General features: G+C 36.0%; 2 protein-coding genes across 6 annotated transcripts in view; both read left to right on the plus strand.

The window, feature by feature from the left end:
- Positions 1-1,741: 1,741 nt before the first annotated feature.
- Positions 1,742-13,389, plus strand: LOC306873493 (phosphopentomutase-like). Its single transcript, XM_079422824.1, has 13 exons — positions 1,742-1,992; positions 3,803-3,970; positions 6,128-6,319; positions 7,218-7,301; positions 7,395-7,588; positions 9,522-9,711; positions 9,815-9,912; positions 9,990-10,173; positions 10,258-10,351; positions 10,592-10,721; positions 10,813-11,002; positions 11,097-11,230; positions 12,224-13,389. Exons 1-13 carry the CDS (start codon positions 1,918-1,920, stop codon positions 12,324-12,326), a joined length of 1,836 nt encoding a protein of 611 aa, XP_079278950.1. The 5' UTR covers positions 1,742-1,917; the 3' UTR covers positions 12,327-13,389.
- Positions 13,390-14,577: 1,188 nt separating this feature from the next.
- LOC306873946 (TBC1 domain family member 1-like) overlaps positions 14,578-21,697 on the plus strand; it is a 70,734-nt gene continuing 63,614 nt past the window's right edge. For 2 of the 5 annotated variants that reach the window (XM_079423547.1, XM_079423548.1), the window contains exons 1-3: positions 14,600-14,815; positions 15,846-16,159; positions 16,286-16,522. In XM_079423547.1, the coding sequence (XP_079279673.1) occupies positions 15,881-16,159; positions 16,286-16,522 (516 nt within the window). In that variant the 5' untranslated portion in view covers positions 14,600-14,815; positions 15,846-15,880. Of the gene's footprint in view, positions 14,816-15,845; positions 16,160-16,285; positions 16,523-20,487; positions 20,642-21,697 lie in introns of those variants that run through there. The other 3 variants (XR_013784550.1, XM_079423549.1, XR_013784549.1) reach the window with 2 other exon arrangements.

Genomic DNA, 21,697 nt, shown 5'->3' on the forward strand with positions numbered 1-21,697 from the left:
TTCTGCTGAACACAAAGGAGGATATTCTGAAGAATGTGGGAAACAGAGCAGTTCTGGGTCACCATTTACTGCCATAGTATTTTTATTTTTTTTCCTACTATGCAAGTCAATGGTTCCTTTGTGTTTGGCAGAACAAAGAATTTCATACAGGGTTGGAACTTCTTGGGGGTGAGTAAATGACAGAATTTTCATTTTTGGGTGAACTATCCCTTTAAGTTTTAAGTTATAAAGTTAAGTTTTACTAATGTGTGTTTGTCATTTTTATGTTTTTTGTTATGCTTGGTTTGTATTTTTTATTTCAGTTTTAGATTTATATATTTTAGTAAATCAAGTCAAGCGTCCTTTGTTCAATGTTTATAGGTTGATTCTGTTTTGCCTGATCATGAGACCAGGGGGGCCTGTTCCGTAAAACAAGCCAGGCTTATTTGGTAGACTTGTTTTATGAAACGGGCCCCTGATTATTCAAGTCTGGTAATATGTTAACTGAAATGTTTCCTTGAATTACAGCACACATCTTGAGTCCAAAAGCTAGCTGTCTGTATGTGTTTATGTAAATCCATTCTTCAGTTATTTTAGGATGTGCCACAGCATTTACTGCTCTGGTGCTGACACACCAGTACCGTGCCTGGCCTACAGTAACTGGTTGCATAACTGAAGTCTGTGCTGCTTTCACTGCCTGCAGGCCAAGAGAGATATGACAGACATTCACAGCTTTAGCGTGGGTAACGGCGATGGAACAGTGTCTCTCACACACAGGACAAAAACTTCACAACCCCGAAAATGCAAATGGAAAACTCATGACAAATATTTCCACTCAGGAAATCCAACATATGCAGAATTTATAAGGTCTTTTCACAAAACGTCACACTGTAACTGGCATGAAAAATAAATAAATTGTCAAGCAGTTCTACTTCTAGAATACAAAAGAGAGCATTCAGTGTGAATAATTTTGGTTTCTAGTTCTCTTTTCTAACACAAACATTTGTTTTCCTGGTAAGAACTCTATTCACTTCTATTGTTTTTACTGAGTTACAGTAATAATATTGCACATCTTCTTTGACATAGCATCTCATATTTTGGATTTTTTTAATCTCATTATTTTGACTTTGTCATAATTATAATTTGTATGGCGTAATTATGATTTACCAAAGCATGATTTTTTTCTTGTGGCAGAATTTGGCCTTCATAGTGTAAAGGGTTTTACACAGAGAAGGGTTCTTTAGTCTCCACTGAAACATTCATTATCACATTAACTTAATTTTTAAATGTTTGTTTTCATGACTATCAGAAAATGCAATGATATAGGATGTCAAAAAAAATATAGTCCTTAAATTTCGATTTTATTGAAAATAAAATCACTAATAGCAGGCGTTTGGCGCCCTCTGCTGTATGACAAAATATCAGCTTAGGTACAGTTTAGGATCCTCATGAAAGTAAAATTGTTCTTTCTTATGAATTTAAATAAGGCTGCTGGATATTTACATGAACGAGCTTTTATGTTCACTCTCAAAACTGTTTTACATTTGTTTTATTCATATTTCACTCACGTTGAGGAACAGAAATACCTTAATAAGCTACATTTATTGCTGTTTTTAAAACCAGATGCTAAATTAGTTTTATAAAAGTATAAAATCAGACAGGTCAAAAAAATGAAAGCTTTTTCTGAAACTTGGGCTCCACCAATGAGCAGCTACGCAATGGCATGAGCCAATCACGTGTTCCGCCCCTTAATCAAAACCCCGCCCACTCCGTTTCATTCACTGTGCAATGCGGACGTACTACATCATTAACAGTCACGGGTCGCACTATTACTAAATTCATTCAGAGCAACCGTCAACATACATATGCTCGTTTAACAGAGTCGATCGCTTATTTGGTTATCCGTTGAATTACAGTTTAGTTCCGAGTTAGATCAACATGGAGAAGGGCCTGGAAAGCACAGGAGACGCTCGTCTGGATCAGGCTGTCACGCAGTGGCTGCAGTATGACAAGGTAAGACCGAACATATGCTGCTGACTGTGTAGCTTTAAGTAGCTTTAAATATGTCAAATCTGACATCTTTAGTGTTGAAACTGAAGGTCAATAGCTTCAGTTCAATCAAACCTGGCTTTAAAATTCCTTTAACTAACAACTCAGTTAAGAAACAGTGAAGAGAAACCCCCTGACATTGCTTTATAATGTAATGATCCACTAAAGCAGTTTTCAGAACTAGTCCTGTTTGTACAAGATGCTTTTCAGGAAGTGCTCTTACTAACTAAATTACTCAACTTGATCTGAATTGCAATTCAGTCAGTTCCTTATTAATATGCCATTATTTAAAATACACTTTTGCTCAGAGACTGATCAACTGATCAATTAACAAACCATACATCAATGGAAAGCTTATTTATTCTGCTTTCATATGATGTATACATCTAATAAAAAAAAAAAAAAAAAAATTCACTTAAGACTGGTTTTGTGGTCCATGGTCACATATGCTGATTTGATGCTCAATAAATATTTCTTATTATTATCCATGTTGAAAACAGTTGTGCTGCGTAAAATGTTTGTGGAAAACGTGATTTTATTTTTCCAGGATTCTTTGATGAATAGAAAGTTCAAAAGAACAGAATTTGTTTGACAGTAATCTTTTGTATAAACGTCTCTTTACTGTTTTTTTACAGTAGCTTTTATAAATTTCTTTACTGACGTTTTTAGGTCAAATTCAATATGGATCCGCACAGAATAAAAATATTTTTTTTTTACTGACCCCAATCTTTTCTACAGTAGAGTAGATTTCAAAGTATTCTTAATTTGATTTGCTTTTTCAAATCTCTGCCATTTGATTGCATATATTGGCAAATCTGAGCAAATCACAGATCACTGTGTTCTTTTTCTCAAAAGAAAAATCTGAGAAGCAAGAGATTTAAGAACAAACCTCCAATTTATATCAAGAGAAACATTTATAATTTCTCTTTAGGAGTGTTTTGGAATTGGGCAAATGTGACTGTGATTTATTTGCTACAAATGCATGACTTGCTTGAACTCAAAGTGAATGAGCATTGTGCTTGGAAAAACAAAGAAGCATGGCACAAAACAGTTTCTAGACTGTCCCAGTTACACTGAAACACTTAAACAGTACTAAAGTATCCTCTAAGACACCATTTAAATAGCATGTAAATCAGTGTCAATGGACAGTTCCATAAAAGTACTTACAATGCATATTAGTGTAGTGTCATTCATTACAGTAATTGGAGTCTTGTGCTTAAATGGGTCACGCAAAACAATGGTTTTACGCAGAAGTGGAAGGTCATTGATTAAGTAAAATTAGACATTCTGATGATTTCAGCCATTTTTACAGTGCAAAATAAATTTGTAAAATTATGTACGCAATATGTGTTTAACTACTGTATATGATTATATTTAAAACTTTATACTGGCTGTGTATTCACCAAAATGATTGTATTGCCCTGGGTGCTGCCCAGACAGGCCATCATAAGAGTTTATGCAGTCATGGATCAGAGCCCTTCGCTTGCATCCTCACATGGTCTCACTTATCAGTAGAGTGAAAGCATATGGTCCCTCACATGGTGGACAGGAGACATGTAGACACATCTGCAACACTAATCAGAAACATCAGGACAAAATGCCTAGAGACATAGAGGCTCTTTTCAACCCCCGTTCTCTTTCTTTTATTGTCACTGCTAGATAACATAAAACTGACCCTATTTACTTTCTTAATACACATTCCTGGTCTTATTATTATTTTGTGAGTTTTTTTTTTTTTGGAAATCTCGAATATATTTTTTGTGTGTGTTTACAGAATCCAAAGACGGCTGCTGCTGTGCGGTCTATGGTTAAGGATCGAGCCATGTCAGAGCTGCAGAAGTGTTTCGGGGGCCGTATGGAGTTTGGCACAGCAGGACTGAGAGCCGCCATGGGACCTGGAGTGTCCTGCATGAATGACCTCACCATCATACAGACCACGCAGGTGACATACTCTACACAAGCTTTCCATGACATCTTATCACTTATTATCTTTTCACTCTGAATAATCTACAGGAGGCCTAAGCTATGACATCAGATTAGGGTATTCAAGTGCTCTTGGTGCCCCACAGGCGCTCCAGGCTGGAGGTTTGGTAGTATCTTGGTTGAATGTAAGCGACCAAGATAGTCAAAACAGCAGCTGATGTTATAAAAGCTTGTTATAAAAGTAAAGTATGTCCTGTGGAACTATGTATCCTCCTGCTATGCAACACCCACATCTGAAAAATCCAATCAACAACCCATTCATAAAAACAAGTTCCTGCCATTACACTTGTATGTACAGCACAATACAGAAAAAAGTTCACTATTTCTGTGCAGTCACATTTGCAAAATCTTGCAGGCAAATAAGGTCCGTTGTCTGTTGTCAAGAGTAGTTGTCTTGTAGTGATGTGTAAAGCACAGCTGGATACCAAAGTCACTTTCAAACCAAGCAGCTTTCTGTTGGTCAGTGTGGCAAATCCTCATGACCAACTTGATCCAATTGTGAAATGTTTTGCCTTAAAGGGGTCATGAAATGACTTTTTTTATTTTGTTAAATAAAAATAATGTTATCAAGATTTTTGCATAAAAACCCCCATAATTTAGAAGTAATAGGCTATTTTCTGTACTGATTTTACCCCCCCTCATCAGAACGCTCTGTTTGAATAGGTGTTGCGGACTGTAGACTTTGAAGTATTTGAAGTATTAGCTATTTTTGGCTAATAGTTGTGTGTGTTTGACAGCTTATGTCGTTGACAGATGGTTGCTGCTTTAAAACGCATAATTACTCATATCAAATGCTCTTTTTAATAGACAAAGCAATAGTGACCATGTAATAAAAATAGTTACTCACACTTGTGTGTTGCGACATTACTGGCGGATCTAATAGAGTTGGCACAGCATCATCTTTCAGTTTCAGTCTTTCTGAGAATCCGGCATCAAATTATGCTTTGTTTGTAAATGAATCTGCGGTAAAATGAACTGGCACTGCAAAGTGTCTTGTTGTCTTCGGAGTGTCTTTATCGTTTGGTTATTGCGTAGACCTGCGTTCACCTCTCATTATTTACACTACATGTGCGAATCGGTGGGCGGGGCTAAACAGGCAGCGATGTAGAAGCAGGTGTTGATGATCTTCCGTGAAGGTGGTGTTTAGCCACACTATTACATCTTAGAGTGGTACATTCCACAAGCTGTCGTTTTTGCAGACTGGCTTCAATATAAGCTGTTTTTAGACTTTTAGAAGTTTTGAGTTCTCAAACTTACAGGATATTTTTATAGCACAATCACCTCTTATATGTCAAAAGATCAAGGGAATTTTGGTTAAAATAATAACTGGATTTCGCCCACAAAAATTCGGTGAACAATGGTAAATGTGACCTCACCTTGATGTTGCTGCAGTGCTACTCACATACATATATTCATATGTATATGTATATCAGTATACATATACAGCTTAGTGTACATTTAGACTAAAGGGCAGTTCACACTAATGTTTGGCTTGAAAATTTGGTCTAATTTTTGCATGGAATTTATCTATTCAAACCAATGAGAAAAATTGGCAGATGGGCTGAACAAAAATGCAAATTCATTCTCTGACAGTAGACGGTGCTAACAGAAAAGCAGAAATACAGAATATGCAAAAGCAGTGGAGTGTAGCTTTCCATGTCGTGACAACCTTTTTGTTACATAAGTCACAGTATTTATATTTGCTCTGCTATTCACTGTTGCTTAGCAAAATAGTCTTTTTGTGATTACCACCAAGTCATCCTCTTGTTAACTTGTGACATAAGGAATGCTGTTTCCAGGTCCAAACCTCTACTCATTTCAGTTGAGAATACATCTAGTCAGCTGTTTATGAGCACTATTCATTCATATTATTAAACCTTCATCTTGGTGTGAACAGGCCTTGAAAGGATTCTCCACTCATTTACTCACCTGTCCCAGATGCATGACTTTTTCTGTGGAGCACAAACAGAGATTTGTAGAAACTTTGCAAAGTATAATCAAGTTAATGGGCAAAAGTGTGTGTTCCAAAAATCATTGTCAGTTTTCACATTGTCACAAGTTTTGTGTCATGTAAGGCTATGGATTGATGGTAATTTCCCTCTTTTGCTTCTGGTAGGGTTTCTGTGCATACCTGGAGCAGTGTTTTACAGATCTGAGGCAGAGGGGGGTGGTGATTGGGTTCGATGCTCGAGCTCACCCCCCTAGTGGCGGCAGCAGTAAAAGATTCTCCTGTCTTGCTGCTTCTGTCTTGATCAGCCGAGGTGTCCCAGTCTACCTCTTCAGTGACATCACACCCACTCCATACGTGGTACGTATGAACCTTCTGTACTCAGAGAGAAAGTTCAGTTGTATTACTAATTCTGATATATTTAGACGCATGGCACTGTGGTAGAGCATGGCACATTAGCACCCACGTCTTGACTTTGACGTGTTCCAGTACCATTTACTTTTCTCTTCTCCATTTAAATTGTTCACTTAACAGTAAAAAAGGACAAAAATCTACTACTTTCCTTTACTTGGTCATGTCTTGGTACAGTAATAGTATCACCATGGTATTTTGACATGATTGCCATAATTTCTGTGGAACATATTCAAAAATATAGTAACAATTTGCCAGAATTTTTCTGTTCAGTGTTCAGAAGTGTTGTCCATTGTTGTTAGAGGTTTGTGTGCAAAGATCTTTGAAATTCGCTACTTCCTTTTACAAAGAACTAATGACAAGCCAACATTCAAACGCATGAGAAAGAAGACAGAGAGACACAACAGCACGTGAACCCACTGTGAGATTGTTGCATAAGAGACTAGAGGAGTTCATGAAGATTCTTCATCAATCATCAACTTTTCTGTTCCCATGAGTACACGGTCATGCTCTCACTCATTCTCTTATCACTCTCTCAACCTTTCCCTTTGAGCCCTCAAACAGCTTTCTCCCATTCGGTGTCCTCTAGCCCAAAAACGTTTTGGTCACTGTTATGTAAAATATGTTATGTACAAGTAATCACTTGGACTTTGTTACAAACTTTTTTGATTCAAATAAATGCTGTCTTTCTGAAATGTTTATTTATCAAATGTATCATGGCATCCACAAAAATTTATAAAAAACAGATAGTTCTCCAAAAAAATCATTGTAAACTACTGTTTCTTGGGGCTGATTGCTTTAATTTTGCAGAGGAAAAAATCTCATCTCTTCCCTTCTTTTCTTTTAGCCTTTTACTGTATCGCATCTAGGATTGTGTGCTGGTGTTATGGTCACAGCCTCCCATAATCCCAAAGAAGATAATGGATATAAGGTATCATCGATCCCTAAAACAGTTGTTTAATTTGAAAGAATATAGCATGTTTGACTTATAGATATGACCCATTTTTCAATATGTGTGTTTAAGGTGTACTGGGCAAATGGAGCTCAGATCATTCCTCCCCATGATAAGGGCATCGCCGCAGCTATTGAACAGAACCTTGAGCCGTGGCCTAAATCATGGGACACAGATGAAGCTCTTCAGAGTTCCCTACTCAATGACCCATACCAGAACATACACAGTGAATACTGCAAAACCATACAACAGCACTGCTTTCACAGGTACACTCACAAAGATATGCCTGCAGAATTCCATCCGAATGATCTGATATTCATTTTCAAAAATTAGAAGATCGATACTGTACTCCAGACCAGAACATGCCCTTTAATGTTTTTTTTTTTTTTTTGTGAACAATTTTTATTTTTTTTAAAGGCAAACTCAAGTACATGAAAACAAACAACAACAACAAAAAATATACATGAATACAAAAACAACAATAACAAAACAAAAACACCTCGTAATATTTATTGCATCTATGAACATCATCCATCCACAAATGAGCTTTCTGGATCAAAGCAATGTCAACCTTTTTTCGTCGCAGTAGTTGTAAAAAACTTGTACGTTTATGGGGGCCATTTAAACCATTGACATTACAACTTATTATATTAATTTCAGTCATTACTATCAAACAAATAAGTGAACTGAACAAATGAGAGAAAGTTGTACCACTGCAAATGAATGAACTCAAGTCTGCCTTTAAAAATCTATTAACATAAATAAAACCCACCCCATAAAACTTTTACAGACTGGGGTGAAATTGTAGATCTTGTAAATCCGTCACCTGCTGCTCAAGGGCATCTAGACGCACAGTGTGTTTGCCGATCACTTTTTTTCTGCTCTCTCTGTTCCCCGATTAAAAAGTCAACTTTAGAGCATATATTCTGGATTGTAGTCATGTGAGAGGCGAATTCGGTGCGCATTGCTGCTAATTCAGCCTTCAAAATGTCCTCAAATCGCTTTATAGTGACCGCCATATTGTCTTCAATGTCGGCTCGGCCCGCCACGGCTGCTGGTTTTGTTTTCTTCTTAATTGGCGAGGATGACGGTGAAAGATAAGCGAGTTTCCGACTGTGTGACATCTCCAGACCAACGACAAATGAAAAAACTACCCCAAATGGTGTCACTCTCCAACACCATGTCACTCTCCAAAAAGTCACAACAGCGCCTACACTTTCTCCGCTGGCTGAGCAAGAGCAAGTCTCCCTCCACCCAGCCTCACCACATTCTACAGGGGCACCATTGAGAGTGTGCTGACCAGCTGCATCACTGTCTGGTACGGGAACTGCAGTGCTGCTGACCGCAAGACCCTCCAGCGGACAGTGAACACAGCTGCAAAGATCATCGGTGCCCCTCTCCTCTCCATCCTGGACATTTTCCTAACACGATGCTCCAGCAAAACCAACAGCATCGTGAAGGACTCCACCCATCCCTCCCACAGTCTCTTCCAGCTCCTACCATCAGGAAGACGGTACCGGAGCATCAGAGCCCGCTCCACCAGACTGCTCAACAGTTTTTTTCCCCCAGGCTGTGAGAGCCCTGAACTTAAATCACCCCGCCCCCCCTGAAACCCCATGCAAACCCCTACCTCCTGAAACATGGACCATATTTATGTGAAGCATTCGTATAGTTTGTACTTTTTTATCCTTTATTCTTTTAGTTTGTATAGGGTAAATACTTTATATATAGTATACTTATAGTTAAATCTGTCAGTAGGTTAGTTGTGTATAGGTTTATAGTGTATAGATTTATAGGTTTATAGTGTTTTTTACTTCATTGTTGTATGTCTGTATTTATGTAGCACCGTGGTCCTGCGAGGCACGACATTTCGTTCCATTGTATGTCCCCACATGTAGCGGACTGACAATAAAGCTCAACTTGACTTGACTTGAACTTGAAATGTAAAAAAAAGAAGATGAACATCAGTAAAAAACTGTAATATACACGGAGCTCAGTTAATGTGCGACTTGCCTCATGAAAGCGTCACATGATGACCCCCCCCCCCCCCCCCCCCCCCCCCTTAATATGTTTTAATATTTATATGCTACTAAAGAAAGAAACTCAATCATTTTTTTAGTCATAATGAATCTGAATCAAATCTGGAAGTCAGTGCTAATACCCATCAGTCTGGTTTTCACTCATCTTTTGTCCTCACAGGGAGCTGAATAAGAATTCAGGGGTGAAAATTGTCCATACCTCAGTTCATGGGGTGGGCCATATTTTTGTCCAGGCTGCTTTTAAGGCCTTTGACCTTCATCCTCCATATGCTGTTGAACAGCAGAAGGATCCTGACCCAGAGTTCCCCACCGTCAAATACCCCAACCCTGAGGAGGGAGAAGGAGTCTTGGTACAATACACTTATACATACGATTGACATTAGAAAAAGTTTTTTTTTTTTTGGTTTTGTTATGTAATTCCAGATGGACAGTAATCTATGTTTCTGTATGTAGACGTTGTCCTTCGCGCTTGCAGATAAAGAGGGAGCAACTGTTATTCTGGCAAACGATCCTGATGCTGACCGACTAGCTATTGCAGAGAAACAGGAGAGGTCAGTGTTATTTGGCATTTTGTGTTGATTTTCATTCATTGTGTCAGTTTTCTGAATGGCAATAATTCTTTCTGTAGTGGGCAGTGGAGGGTGTTCTCTGGGAATGAATTGGGTGCTTTACTCGGCTGGTGGATTTTCCAGTGCTGGAAGCTACAGAAAGGAGAGGGAAAAGGCTCCATTAAGGATGCCTACATGCTATCCAGCACCGTCTCCTCAAAAATCCTCCGTGCCATCGCTGTCAAAGAGGGCTTCCACTTTGAGGTACCACTGGTTACCCTATAAAGTGTAGTGGATTACTCACTTTTGATGTTTTACTGTCTGACTCTCTGCCTCTGTCTTTAACAGGAAACTCTAACAGGCTTTAAATGGATGGGAAATAGAGCCAGAGAGCTGATGGACCAGGGAAAGACTGTTCTGTTTGCTTTTGAAGAAGCTATTGGTACAGTGGCATCCACACCGCAAGATGCTAAACATTTATCTGCATTTGTGTAACAGTCTGAATTGGTAACCCACTGATCTTGGATTCAACCACAGACCCCTAGAGAAGTAGTTTTCAGTGGTTGTTCATTTTTATGCATCAAAATATCATAATTGTATTGAAATGTATAAAAACAACAGTGGTGCAGACTTTATTGAAAGAAAGTTTTAATATTTTTCTTTGGTTGCTCTGTTGTTGTAGGTTACATGTGTTCTCCTGCAGTTTTGGACAAAGATGGTGTGAGTGCGGCTGCCATTGCTGGCGAGTTTGTCTCTTACCTGGCTTCTAAAAATATAACTCTGTCCCATCAACTCAGATCCATTTATGAGGAGTATGTCACAAAAACTTCGGCATTGGCATCTCTAATAATTTATAATCTGAATCTTCTTGTTAATCATAGTTTTCACATCATCTTTTTTCAGGTACGGTTACCACATTTCCAAGAATTCCTACTTCATCTGTCACAACCAAGACACTATTAAACAGATGTTTGAGCGTCTTCGGAACTACGACGGGGAGAATTCGTACCCTAAAGAGTGTGGTGGCTTTGCCATCACAGCAGTGAGAGACCTTATGACTGGCTATGACAGCAACCAGCCAGACAACAAGGCTGTGCGTAGCCCATAATGATTAGAATTTTTGCGATAGTTGATCTTATTTAAAGTTTCTTATCCTATATCTGTGTGTCCTTTACTATTATTCACAGATTCTGCCCACCAGTAAAAGCAGTCAGATGATTACCTTCACCTTTGCTAACGGGGGCGTGGCTACAATAAGGACCAGCGGAACAGAGCCTAAAATCAAATATTACACAGAGCTCTGTGCTGCACCAGGAAACAGGTTTCAGACAGCTTTGTTATTTCACACTATCACTATAGGCCTAATTTTAAAATAATAATAATTATTATATGTAGAATTATTATTATTATTTAATGGAAACATATTATTGCAGAAGTAATATTACTTTGATGTGTTTACTTAAAAAAATTACATTACAATATATTATTATTATTATTAAAGGTGGTTTTTATTTAATTTATAAAAATAGACGCATAAACTAATAAACTAATTTTTTACATTCAATAATAATAATAAATGACATAATTATATAGTAATATAGAATTATTATTCTTATGTATCATAATATACTATTAGAATTATTAGTATTCTATACACAGTGTATAATACTAGTCAATTTGACTACAATAATAATAATTGCATTATATTACTTTAGTTAGAATTCTTGATGTTTGTGCGTCTGTGTGTGTGTGAAATTTTAATTTTTTATTATGAAGTACTGGATCTATGTTACAGTATAATAGTATAGTTGCATATTGTGATATATTTCTTGTATTTGTTTAGTTTATATAAATAGAAATATTTTAATATAATAATATTACATATAATTCTACATTTGTTTTAGTATTATTATTGTTATTTTAAAATTGTATAGTCATATTAAATGGGGGGAAACTTTTTGGTTTTTAGCTGATCACATGCTTGAGTATGCCACTTTTTTAACTATATAATAACAGTCGTTGTTATTATATGATAAATATTTCCAACAGTAGCTTTGTATGTTGTTGTCACATACAGCATATTTTATGAACTTTATTTATAAAATATTTTTAAGTTAATAAAACTAATTAAGGTAATAGGTCATCAGGGTATTCTGTGCAGACAGAAAATTTGCATGCTCTGCACACTGTACTCTGCATTAAAAGTAAAAGCAGTATGTTAGTATGATCATGCCATAGAACTTTAATCATAGTCTTGGCACATGAATAGCTCATAATCATGTAAAAACAAGTTCTCTGTCTGTCTTTTCTCTAGTGATCTTAACCACCTGAAAACTGAATTGGATAACTTGGTTGATGCCATTGTGGAACACTTCTACCAACCAAAGAAAAACAACCTGACTCCTCGACCAGAGTGAGAGACACAAATCGAGACAAACCTGAGAGATAATCTAATTCTACCAGTCTTAATATACCACACATAACCACTCTTATTAAAACTTACATATTCTGGGTCTCAATCTAAAGAGGTTTTCTCTGAACTTTCTTACTTTTAATGCAGGAAATGTAGATCAAAGCTGGTGCCACATTAACATACCTATTGCCTTTTTAATTTTTGCACTTTAACATTTTTTTCACCTTTCAGTTTTGTAATCTGCAATGTATATATGAGAGATTTTTTTTTTTTTCATTTGGCTTTTTTGACCTACAGTAGTGAACTATGAATGTACTAATGTTGCAAAGAAAATGTGTTTGAATTAATATAAAGCAGATATATTAGTTGAGTTGACTAACAGAAATGATTCCATATTGCTGGAGCAGAGGACAATATCTAGTTGCTGTTTAATTCAGCTGACCAAATAACCTCAGAAATCAAAAAGCCAGGTCATGTAATTTTATACCAGCAATGCTCAAATCCAGAATAGAGGGACCTAACAGCCTTCCTGTGGAAAAAATTACAATTAAAATCTACATTTTAGTTTTCCACGTTCACATGATTTCATTGTGTCTTTAGTCAATCATCGATGTTCAATCATCATATTCAGAATTTATTTACATTCTGAATATCATTCAGAACTTTTAGTGGTGAGGTTGAGACTGGGAACATATTTGGAAGGTTTTACATTTGAACAGAAAATAAAAGTATTCCTCGGATAGATTAGTGTTTGTGACCAACAAGATTTCTTATGTTAAAGCAGCTTGTTTTTTTTTTTAGACATCTCATTTTGACAAATAGTTGTTACACTGAGATTTAACAGAGCATATGCCTTACTACAAACTCCAAAGTGGACTATGTCATCTAATGTAAGGCTGACTAGCCAAACCACCAGATACATTAAAATGCATTACATTTTTTTTTTTTTTATGTAAAGTGATTTGATATGTTTCAGGTGTGCGATAAAAATGTAGAAATAAATAAAATGGATCTTATATAACAAATGAAACAAATACATTTTATTCCTTGATTAAACATGTTAATCCAACATTCACTATCCATTTTTAAAAGTCACTCATGGGTTCATTAAATGGTACTTTCCTGAGGTCTGATTATATGAAAGCAGGAAATTGCATGTATTATCTGTTTAAGGCCAGCAGAGGGTATAGTATAGTTGATCCCAAAACTTTTATTTTATTTTTAAACATTTGTTAAACTCATGTTTTTGATTTGTCTTTATATTTGTTGCCGTTTTATTTGCAGTTGTATTACTTATTTGTATTGACTTTTTTACAGCCTTTCACCAACTTAAAACAGTGGTTTTATTAAAATGTATGGCCACTTGAGAAAATTATGCTTAGAAAATTTCAGGATCACTTTTATATGTTAGTATTTCAGTAATATATAACCGGTATATAGACCTACTTATTTAGGCCTTTTTTGTTGTTGTTGTTGTTGTTATTTTTTGTGAAAATCTATAGGCTACTATTAGTCTAAAATTGTTTTATTTTAAGCTTTTCAGGTGTAGGCAATCTCGGGCTTTATTTATAGTCTTGCACACACAGTTGACTGTACTCTGTGTGTGTGTGTGTTTGTGTGTGTGTGACAAACCTAAGGAGAGCAGTTGTGTCATAAATGCGGTAAGAGCAGCTGCCTGTGGGCACGCGCACTGGGATTGATATATCCACCTGGACAGTGAAGCCACGCTGGATAAAGCATTATTTTGGGTAACACTTTGCTTTAAAAGTGTCCATAAAATACACTTATTGCATGTTCATACTATTTAAGACCATAACAAATATTAAATTGAGTATTTTGAACATGGGCACTGTAAAGCACGACTAAATGTTACATTATTTTGCATACTGTGTATCTACAATTTAAAGAACTAGAATTTTAAAGAAAGTTCCCCAAAAATTTAAATTCGGTCAATAATTTTGCTTGCCTCATTCTAGGGGTCACTTCACTTTTATTAATATGCAATAGGCCTAAAAGTGTACGTTGGCGGCAGTCATCGGTTCAAACATGTCCTTGAGTTCCTCAGAAGAAAGAAAGAAAGAAAGTCATACGGGAAACAGCACAAGGATGAGTAATAATTTCTTATTTTTAACCATCCCTTTAAAAGCTTTCAAAAACTAAACGCTAATAAACTACGCAGCTTTAATAAGGATTATGGATTTCAAAGCACATCCGGACTGAAAAAGATTTGTTTTTCTCTCTCTCTCTCTCTCTCTGTCTCCTCGTGATCTGCTCACCATCAGAAGTTCATTCAAACATCGGATGAGAAGACTTCCTCAATCACACGCTCACATATTGTCGCGTTATTGCTATGTGCGACAGATACTGTGATTAATCGACTATTTTGTAGAAGCCTGAAAATCAATTCCTGATGGGACATTATAGTCTGTATTGTCAAAATCTAACGGGACCGTTATTCAAACACTTCCTCAAGGCGGTGCATTGTGAGTAAAGGTAAGTGAAAGTTACAGCTTGACTTCTATGCTAGTTTTTTGTTTGTGTGTATATATATATATATATATATATATATATAGAAGACAATTCTATATACTATATTCATACCTACCTACTTATGGCGCTGTAGCAAACCTATGACCTTGTCACATGTCCTTAAAATCTTAATATTTAGTTTTTTTGAGGTGACTTGAGAGTTGGCCTTTTTTAAATTTGTACCCGAGTTGGTTGCTGATACTGTATGACTCCATGACCTGTCTTGCATTTATGTTGCCTTATTGCTATCAGAGAAACTTTCTGTTGACCTCTCTAAATAGCAGTTGTGTCCCATTAGACATGCATGGCTATTTATACTCACTGTTGGCTTCAGTGTGTTTGTGCCTCATGAGGAACCCGTCTCAGATCAGTACAGGAGGACAATATCTTCCAATGCTTCAAAGCCTTTGTTCAGATTTACTCTACAAAGTCTGTTCTGAAGGGTGCATCCCTTGGCACTATCATTGAAAAAAATCGCTCTGATCAGTAAAAATGACTTTTGTTTGTATAGAATAATGCAGGCATGATTATTAAATATGCTACGTAGACTAATCAGTTTATTTAGATGTTACAAATGTATGCACATTTTTAGATTTTAGCCATTTTTGTTAGTCAACTAAATGTAAAAAAATAAAACCGAAATAAAAAATAATTTACATAATATAAAAAAATGACAAGAGCACATAACAAAATTACTAAAAGTAAAATTAAAATAAAACTTGTATATAAACCTAAATATTAATAAATAGCCTAATAACATAGAAAAGACCAAAATAACAGTGATTTAACCTACCTGGCTACCAGCTCTTTTTTGGTAATAATCTCTGTGTATTATTAAAATATTGATATTTTTGTATTTAAAAATTATAATTTGGTGTCTCATCCCATGCAAATTTGAAGAGCAAAAGAATAAGCAAAAATACATTTGTACTTGAAATATTTTTGTTACTTAAGAAAGAATTTATTTTTAATGGTGTTTTTTTTTTCTTTTGAGGTTACACCTAGTTCCTCATTTTTTTGACTAGGAGCATGGAGGGCATTTGTTTCGAGGTCAAACCCAGGGATGACCCAATCAATGCTCATCCTCTCTGTGTCCTTACACAAACACTTCCTGGATCAGTGGGTAAGAGGAAGAAAGAAGAAGGGGAAGAGGAGATTCAGTACAGGCTAACTATGGTTGGATCTTTGGCCATACATCCACAGACCACCATGGCGATGCTTCCCTGGGTGGTGGCTGAAATTCGGAGGCCCCGACTGGGGGAGAAGAACAGAAACCTTGAATTCAATGGTGCTGCTCACTCTCCAGAGGTTAGTATATTTAATACTAATTAAATGTATGTTACCAAAAAAAGTGTTATTAGTATTATAAAGTATTATTGACAATACTGATGTACTATAATATGTTTTTTTTTTCTTTTTCTCTGATGGTCCAAGGTTCGAGATCAGCCTGTGGTATTGCAGATTTCAGCCAATTCAGTGTGTTGCATTTTGGACACGGCAGGCCCGGGGAAGCCATGGGACCCATTGCAACATATGGTTCTGTTTGATCACAGGCCTCATCATATCACCAAACTCATTCACAACAGTCAAGAGCCCAGCTATTTCGGCTGTCTGCTCAGAGAGGAGAAGAAAGCAGCCTGCTATGTATTCCGCTGCCAGGACCAGATGAAGGTAAGGGGGCATTTTTTGGATTAGCAGCATTTTATTGATCAATATGAACTTCAAATTTAGTTGAAGTGCCTGTGCAAGTTCAATTGAAATGGAATGGACACCAAGCTACAGAAGCTTATTTCCACCATGGAATAAACATATAAAAGAGGTAATTTCAACTTTATCTCACAATTCACACTTTTTCTCAGAATTGTGAGATTATATCTTGCAATTGCAAGTTTCTCAAATTCTAATTTTAAATCTCCCAGTTTTGTCTTGCAATTTATATCTTGCAATTCTCTTTTTTACCACTGAATTTTTTAGACACCCTGACTACATGCACATGCAGAATTCTGCAAGATGTCAGTTTGCAGTTACAAGATATAAACTTGGATTTCTGAGAAAAAAGTCTGACTTGTGAGATATAGCTCACAATTACCTTTTTATTTCATGGAGGAAATACACTTTTATACTACCAAGCATTGTCACTATAACAATAAATTGTTGTGTTTATGGCTGTTAGAACTGTTAGAGGTTAACCATAGATGTTATTCTCACATGACTTTGAAGTGAATCTGCTTTGATGAGATAAAGTTCAGATGTTTAAATGTCAACCCTCCCTCCTTATGGGTGTGTGCATCTGTCCATGAGTTTTGTTCAAATAAGACACAGTACCATAACAGCACAATGACAATCAGCGAAAACAACAATAAAGTCATTTTACAAGAGTGGTGTCCATGCAAAACATGCCACCACAATGCTAGAGTGTTGCAGGTAAATGCCAGGCCATTGCTGGGCAGTTGCTAAGGTGTTTTGGGGGTTGCTAGGTGGCTTCTTATTATTGTGCCACCTCAATCTCAAGGGATTTAATCACCCTTATGTTTTTAAAACCTGTATGATCACTGGGAACCAAAAAATATTTTTAATTACTTCAATTGTATGGACAAACAGACATTTTTCAAATTATATTTTATATTAAACAGAAATCATACAGGTTTGGCATGAGGGTGAGTATATGACATTATTTTCATTATAATAATGTTCAAGTCTTAGAAATGTAATGACTCACATCTCCTCAATATGATCAATCACCAAAGTTTAAAACTTTGGTTTAAACAGAAGTTTAATCTTTAAAATATAAGCAATAGCAATTGTGATTTTTGTCAACAACTAGCAACACTAATAATGAAGGTTAATGAAAGGGTGCAAATTTAACTTGGAAGTTTAGCAAATGTGGCTATTCACTGCAATAAAGGTTATAAAAAGCAGTTTATGTGCATGTATGTGGGTTTATGAGAGAAAAACAATTTGAACTTTGACACAGTTTCATATGACCTCTGTTGACTTGTTCCATTCAGTTATACGTAATTAAGCTAAAGCCCAATTCAGATTTAAATACTATTTTGTGAAATAAGAGAACAAAAGGATGTCTTTGTTGTAGCAGTAAATCATTGTGGTGCATTACAGTGGACAGAATGTTCATGAATATTGACTTGTAGTGATGGAGAGATATACTGTAAATTGTGAAGCTTCCTTCATCAACCTGCATTTAGGCAGGATGTAGATCTAAGTTGTCATAGTAACCATTTCCTGTGTCAGTGAGCCAGCCACAATGTGGCTACGAACTCCTGGTGACTCTTTATTGACGTGGTAAACAGACAGAGAGATAGAAAAAAACATAGACGGGTGTTTATGTTGCTGTCTTTTGACCACCTGTTACTCATACACTCTCACTTTCCAAAATCAGTGCGTGCGTGCAAGTCTGAGTGTCCGAGATGTCTGAGATCATAGTGGTGTTCCCTCAACTCCACACGCTCCATGTTCTTTTTTTAAACTGAAAAACAACACATGAATGTCATCTTCATGTAACCATAAATGATCAGCTTTCATGTTAGCTTTTCACCAGCCAATTTAACCACAATACTAACAAAGATAATTCCACATCTTTCATGTGAGACTGAGACCCCACAGCTGTGCTTCGGCCTTTGGCTCAACAGCTTAGCATATACCAAATACCTTTGTATCCGTCATGTTGTTTATAATATCTCTGTAGTATTAGAGTGACAGCTGTGAAAGTCAAATTTAAGCTATGGTATTAATATGTGTTTTATATGTAGTTATGGGTAACTTAAAGTCGTGATGAAACAGAAGAAGTGACAGAGCTTTTCTTCTATATTGTGATGTACATCTGAGTGTAATGGATTATCAAAATAGAAAAAAATGCAGGGTGATGACTTGGTTCTATTCTATTGGTTGTTGATTGGATTTTGAGATGTGGCCTTTGAGCTTGCAGTTGATTGTGGAGGGGTGGGGTTTAAGCAGAGCAAATGATTCGGACGTACAGCAAATGTCACTAGAGAAAAGTCTGTAGTCATAACATCTTGATTAAAAATTATGAGGTCAAAAAATGTTGAAAAAAATGAATGGATGAATCATTCACAATAATATGAAAAACATGTATTTAGACAATAGAGTGAATTTTTGCCCCCCAAAAAAGAGTTTGTTTTAATGCACTTGCAATTGACAAATCTGTACTAAAATAGTCTCAATCATTTTTTAGTGGTGAATAAACATGTGGTTATGGTGTCAGTTTAATTTTACTTATCTCGTGCAGAAGCAAGGGCGTATGTTTGATTTTGACATATGGAGGGGACATAAAAGCAGTCCCCCTCCTCTCATTTTTGCATTCATTATAGACTTTTGATTTAAATTTCATGTCATCTAAAGCCTTATTATGAGTTTTCTTTTTCTATGTCATTATGTTCAATGTATGGAAGCCCGTTTCCACCACTAAATAAAAAATAAAAAAGTTAATAAAAGGTAAATAAAACTCCCCACAATTCTGACATTTTTTTTCTCAGAATTGTAAGATTATCTCAAAAGATATAAATTGTGAGTTAAGAAGTCAGAATAGCGAGATATCAAGTCAGAATTGCAGGATATAACCTCGAGATGCGAGTGCAAGTTTATATCTCACAATTCTGACTTCATAACTTGCAATTGCGAGTTTGTATTATGTAATTCTGAGAAACAAAAGCTAGAATGGTCAAATAAATGTCACAATTACCTTTTTTTAATTTTAAATTCAGTGGCAGAAACGGCCTTCCATGCTGATGTATGCAGATGAATTCCAGTTTATGGTGCGAATTATATTTTTTGGAGAGTCACTTTTGTTCCACTTGTGGGGTCTAAATATCTGACAGCACATTACACATTTAAATTTGTAAATAAAGTTATGATGAATTTTTTTGTTGAAAAAGAAACGCAAGATGCTCTTTGAATCATTCTCAAATTATGCTGGGAAAATACGATTGTCATGAGTGCTTCTGTCATTAAAGCAAATTAAATAAAAACAAAGATATTCTAAAATTTGTTTATTAATTTAAAATGCTTGAAAATTGTTAGGCTTATAATTTGCAATTAAAAAAATAAATAGGAGAAAATGCTCTGTTTCTAGTCTGTCAGTCTGTTACATTGTCTTAATTTATAATGAAAATATTTATTAAATAAAAAAGCTATATGTTCCTATATGTCTGTATATACAGTGTTATAATTTGTGATGAAAAATATTTGAGAAAACAGACAATAAAAATGCTATATGTTATGTCTGCCAACAGTAATTTACAGGATTGTATACAATCCTATCAGCCACCAGGTGGTGGTCAAATCCTGAACTTGAAAAATCTTTAACGCATGGAGAGTGAATAATTATTTCAGTCAACAAACCATTAATATTATTACTTATAAATCTTAACCCTAGTCTAAAGTTAACTAAAGTAGGTTTAATTTATATTGCAACTAGATTAATGCACCCCCCTTCCCATAGGATAAACGAAACTTATTTTTAAGCTCACAATTTAACACTTTCCACCAAATAGAACATTGTCAGGCCGACCAGAAACAGTGCTTGTGTCCCCGTGGATGTGATATGACCTGATACTCCAGTGCAGTTTTCTCCCATCATTTGAATGTTTGGCTGCCGTTGCATCCCACTGAGCGCCGTTCAAACAGCTACACACACTACAGACTCACAGACACTAGTTTCACTTTCTCCATGAGATCTGGATGGCAGAAGCGATGAAAGCGCGCTTTCACATCTTTCATTTGCTGCGGAGGGATGTGAAAAGCGAGCAGGAGACCGTGAGTAACTTAACGTTACCTTTATAAACTTTGTTTGGTATTCCTTCAGTTGGAAAGTTACGTGTGTTAGCATGGTTAGCTAGTCGGTTAGCCACTTATGAGAGTTTAGTGAACATTAGCCCACAGAAAAACAATTAATCCCTTTGTTATTTCCTTACATTGTTTCGAGGCAATATAGAGTGTTTTATATAAATAACTAACGTTAGAGAGTGTATGTAGATAATTCACTTTCTTTGTAAAGTTGTCTTAGTTTTTCTGTTTCAAAACTTACCGAGCTGCCTATCTAGACTGCATTTCTGGGCATTGATTCAGATGTTAATAACGAGCCGAGGGGCATCACAATGCTGTCTAGGCAGGCAGCTCACTATGTTTGGAGACAGAACCAGTCTGTCAGTTTGCTAATAAAATAATAGTAAGAATATTATGGTCAAAAATTAGTTTTGTACGTTTAAGATGGGCTAAATACTGGTTTAAATTAATCTATGTAAATATAGACAGTAAATGGAAATTTTTGGTAATTCAGTCAACTGTAACAGTAGCTGTTGTACGGTCATTTATCTGTATGTAGGAAGAGATTTTCCTTGTTGAAAGCTGATTTTTGGAGTTGAGATAGCTTAAAGCAGTGTTTTATATTTAGTAAATTCAATACAATGTATTAATGTTGAGAGCAAAAGGGTGGAGCAGTTTGTTCAGTTCAGTAAGTGTCTCATTCAAACAACAGTCTGTTCATAGACTAATGACTCTCAAGGCATTGTGAAGTGAGATTGATCGAGTGTCAGATGTGTTGTGAGAGGAAGGAAAGTCAAGAACAAGAGTGTGCATGAGAAATGCCAATCATTTACATAGACTATAAAAGCAGTTTTTGCTTATGAATGAAAGAGGGCAATGCATATAATTAATCATTTTCTCTCAGCTTGTCGTATTGTGTAGTGGTTGTCTGATTGTTTGGTTTTTATACCATTGTGTTGTGCTTACAGTAGTTCCATCAGGTTTTTCTGTAGTGTTAGTGTTTTTGTGCTGCCGCAGATTCTTCAGTAGTAAATGAACCACTTCATT

The sequence above is a fragment of the Barbus barbus genome (assembly GCF_936440315.1).
Source record: "Barbus barbus genome assembly, chromosome: 8".
In the NCBI taxonomy this organism is placed as follows: domain Eukaryota; kingdom Metazoa; phylum Chordata; class Actinopteri; order Cypriniformes; family Cyprinidae; genus Barbus; species Barbus barbus.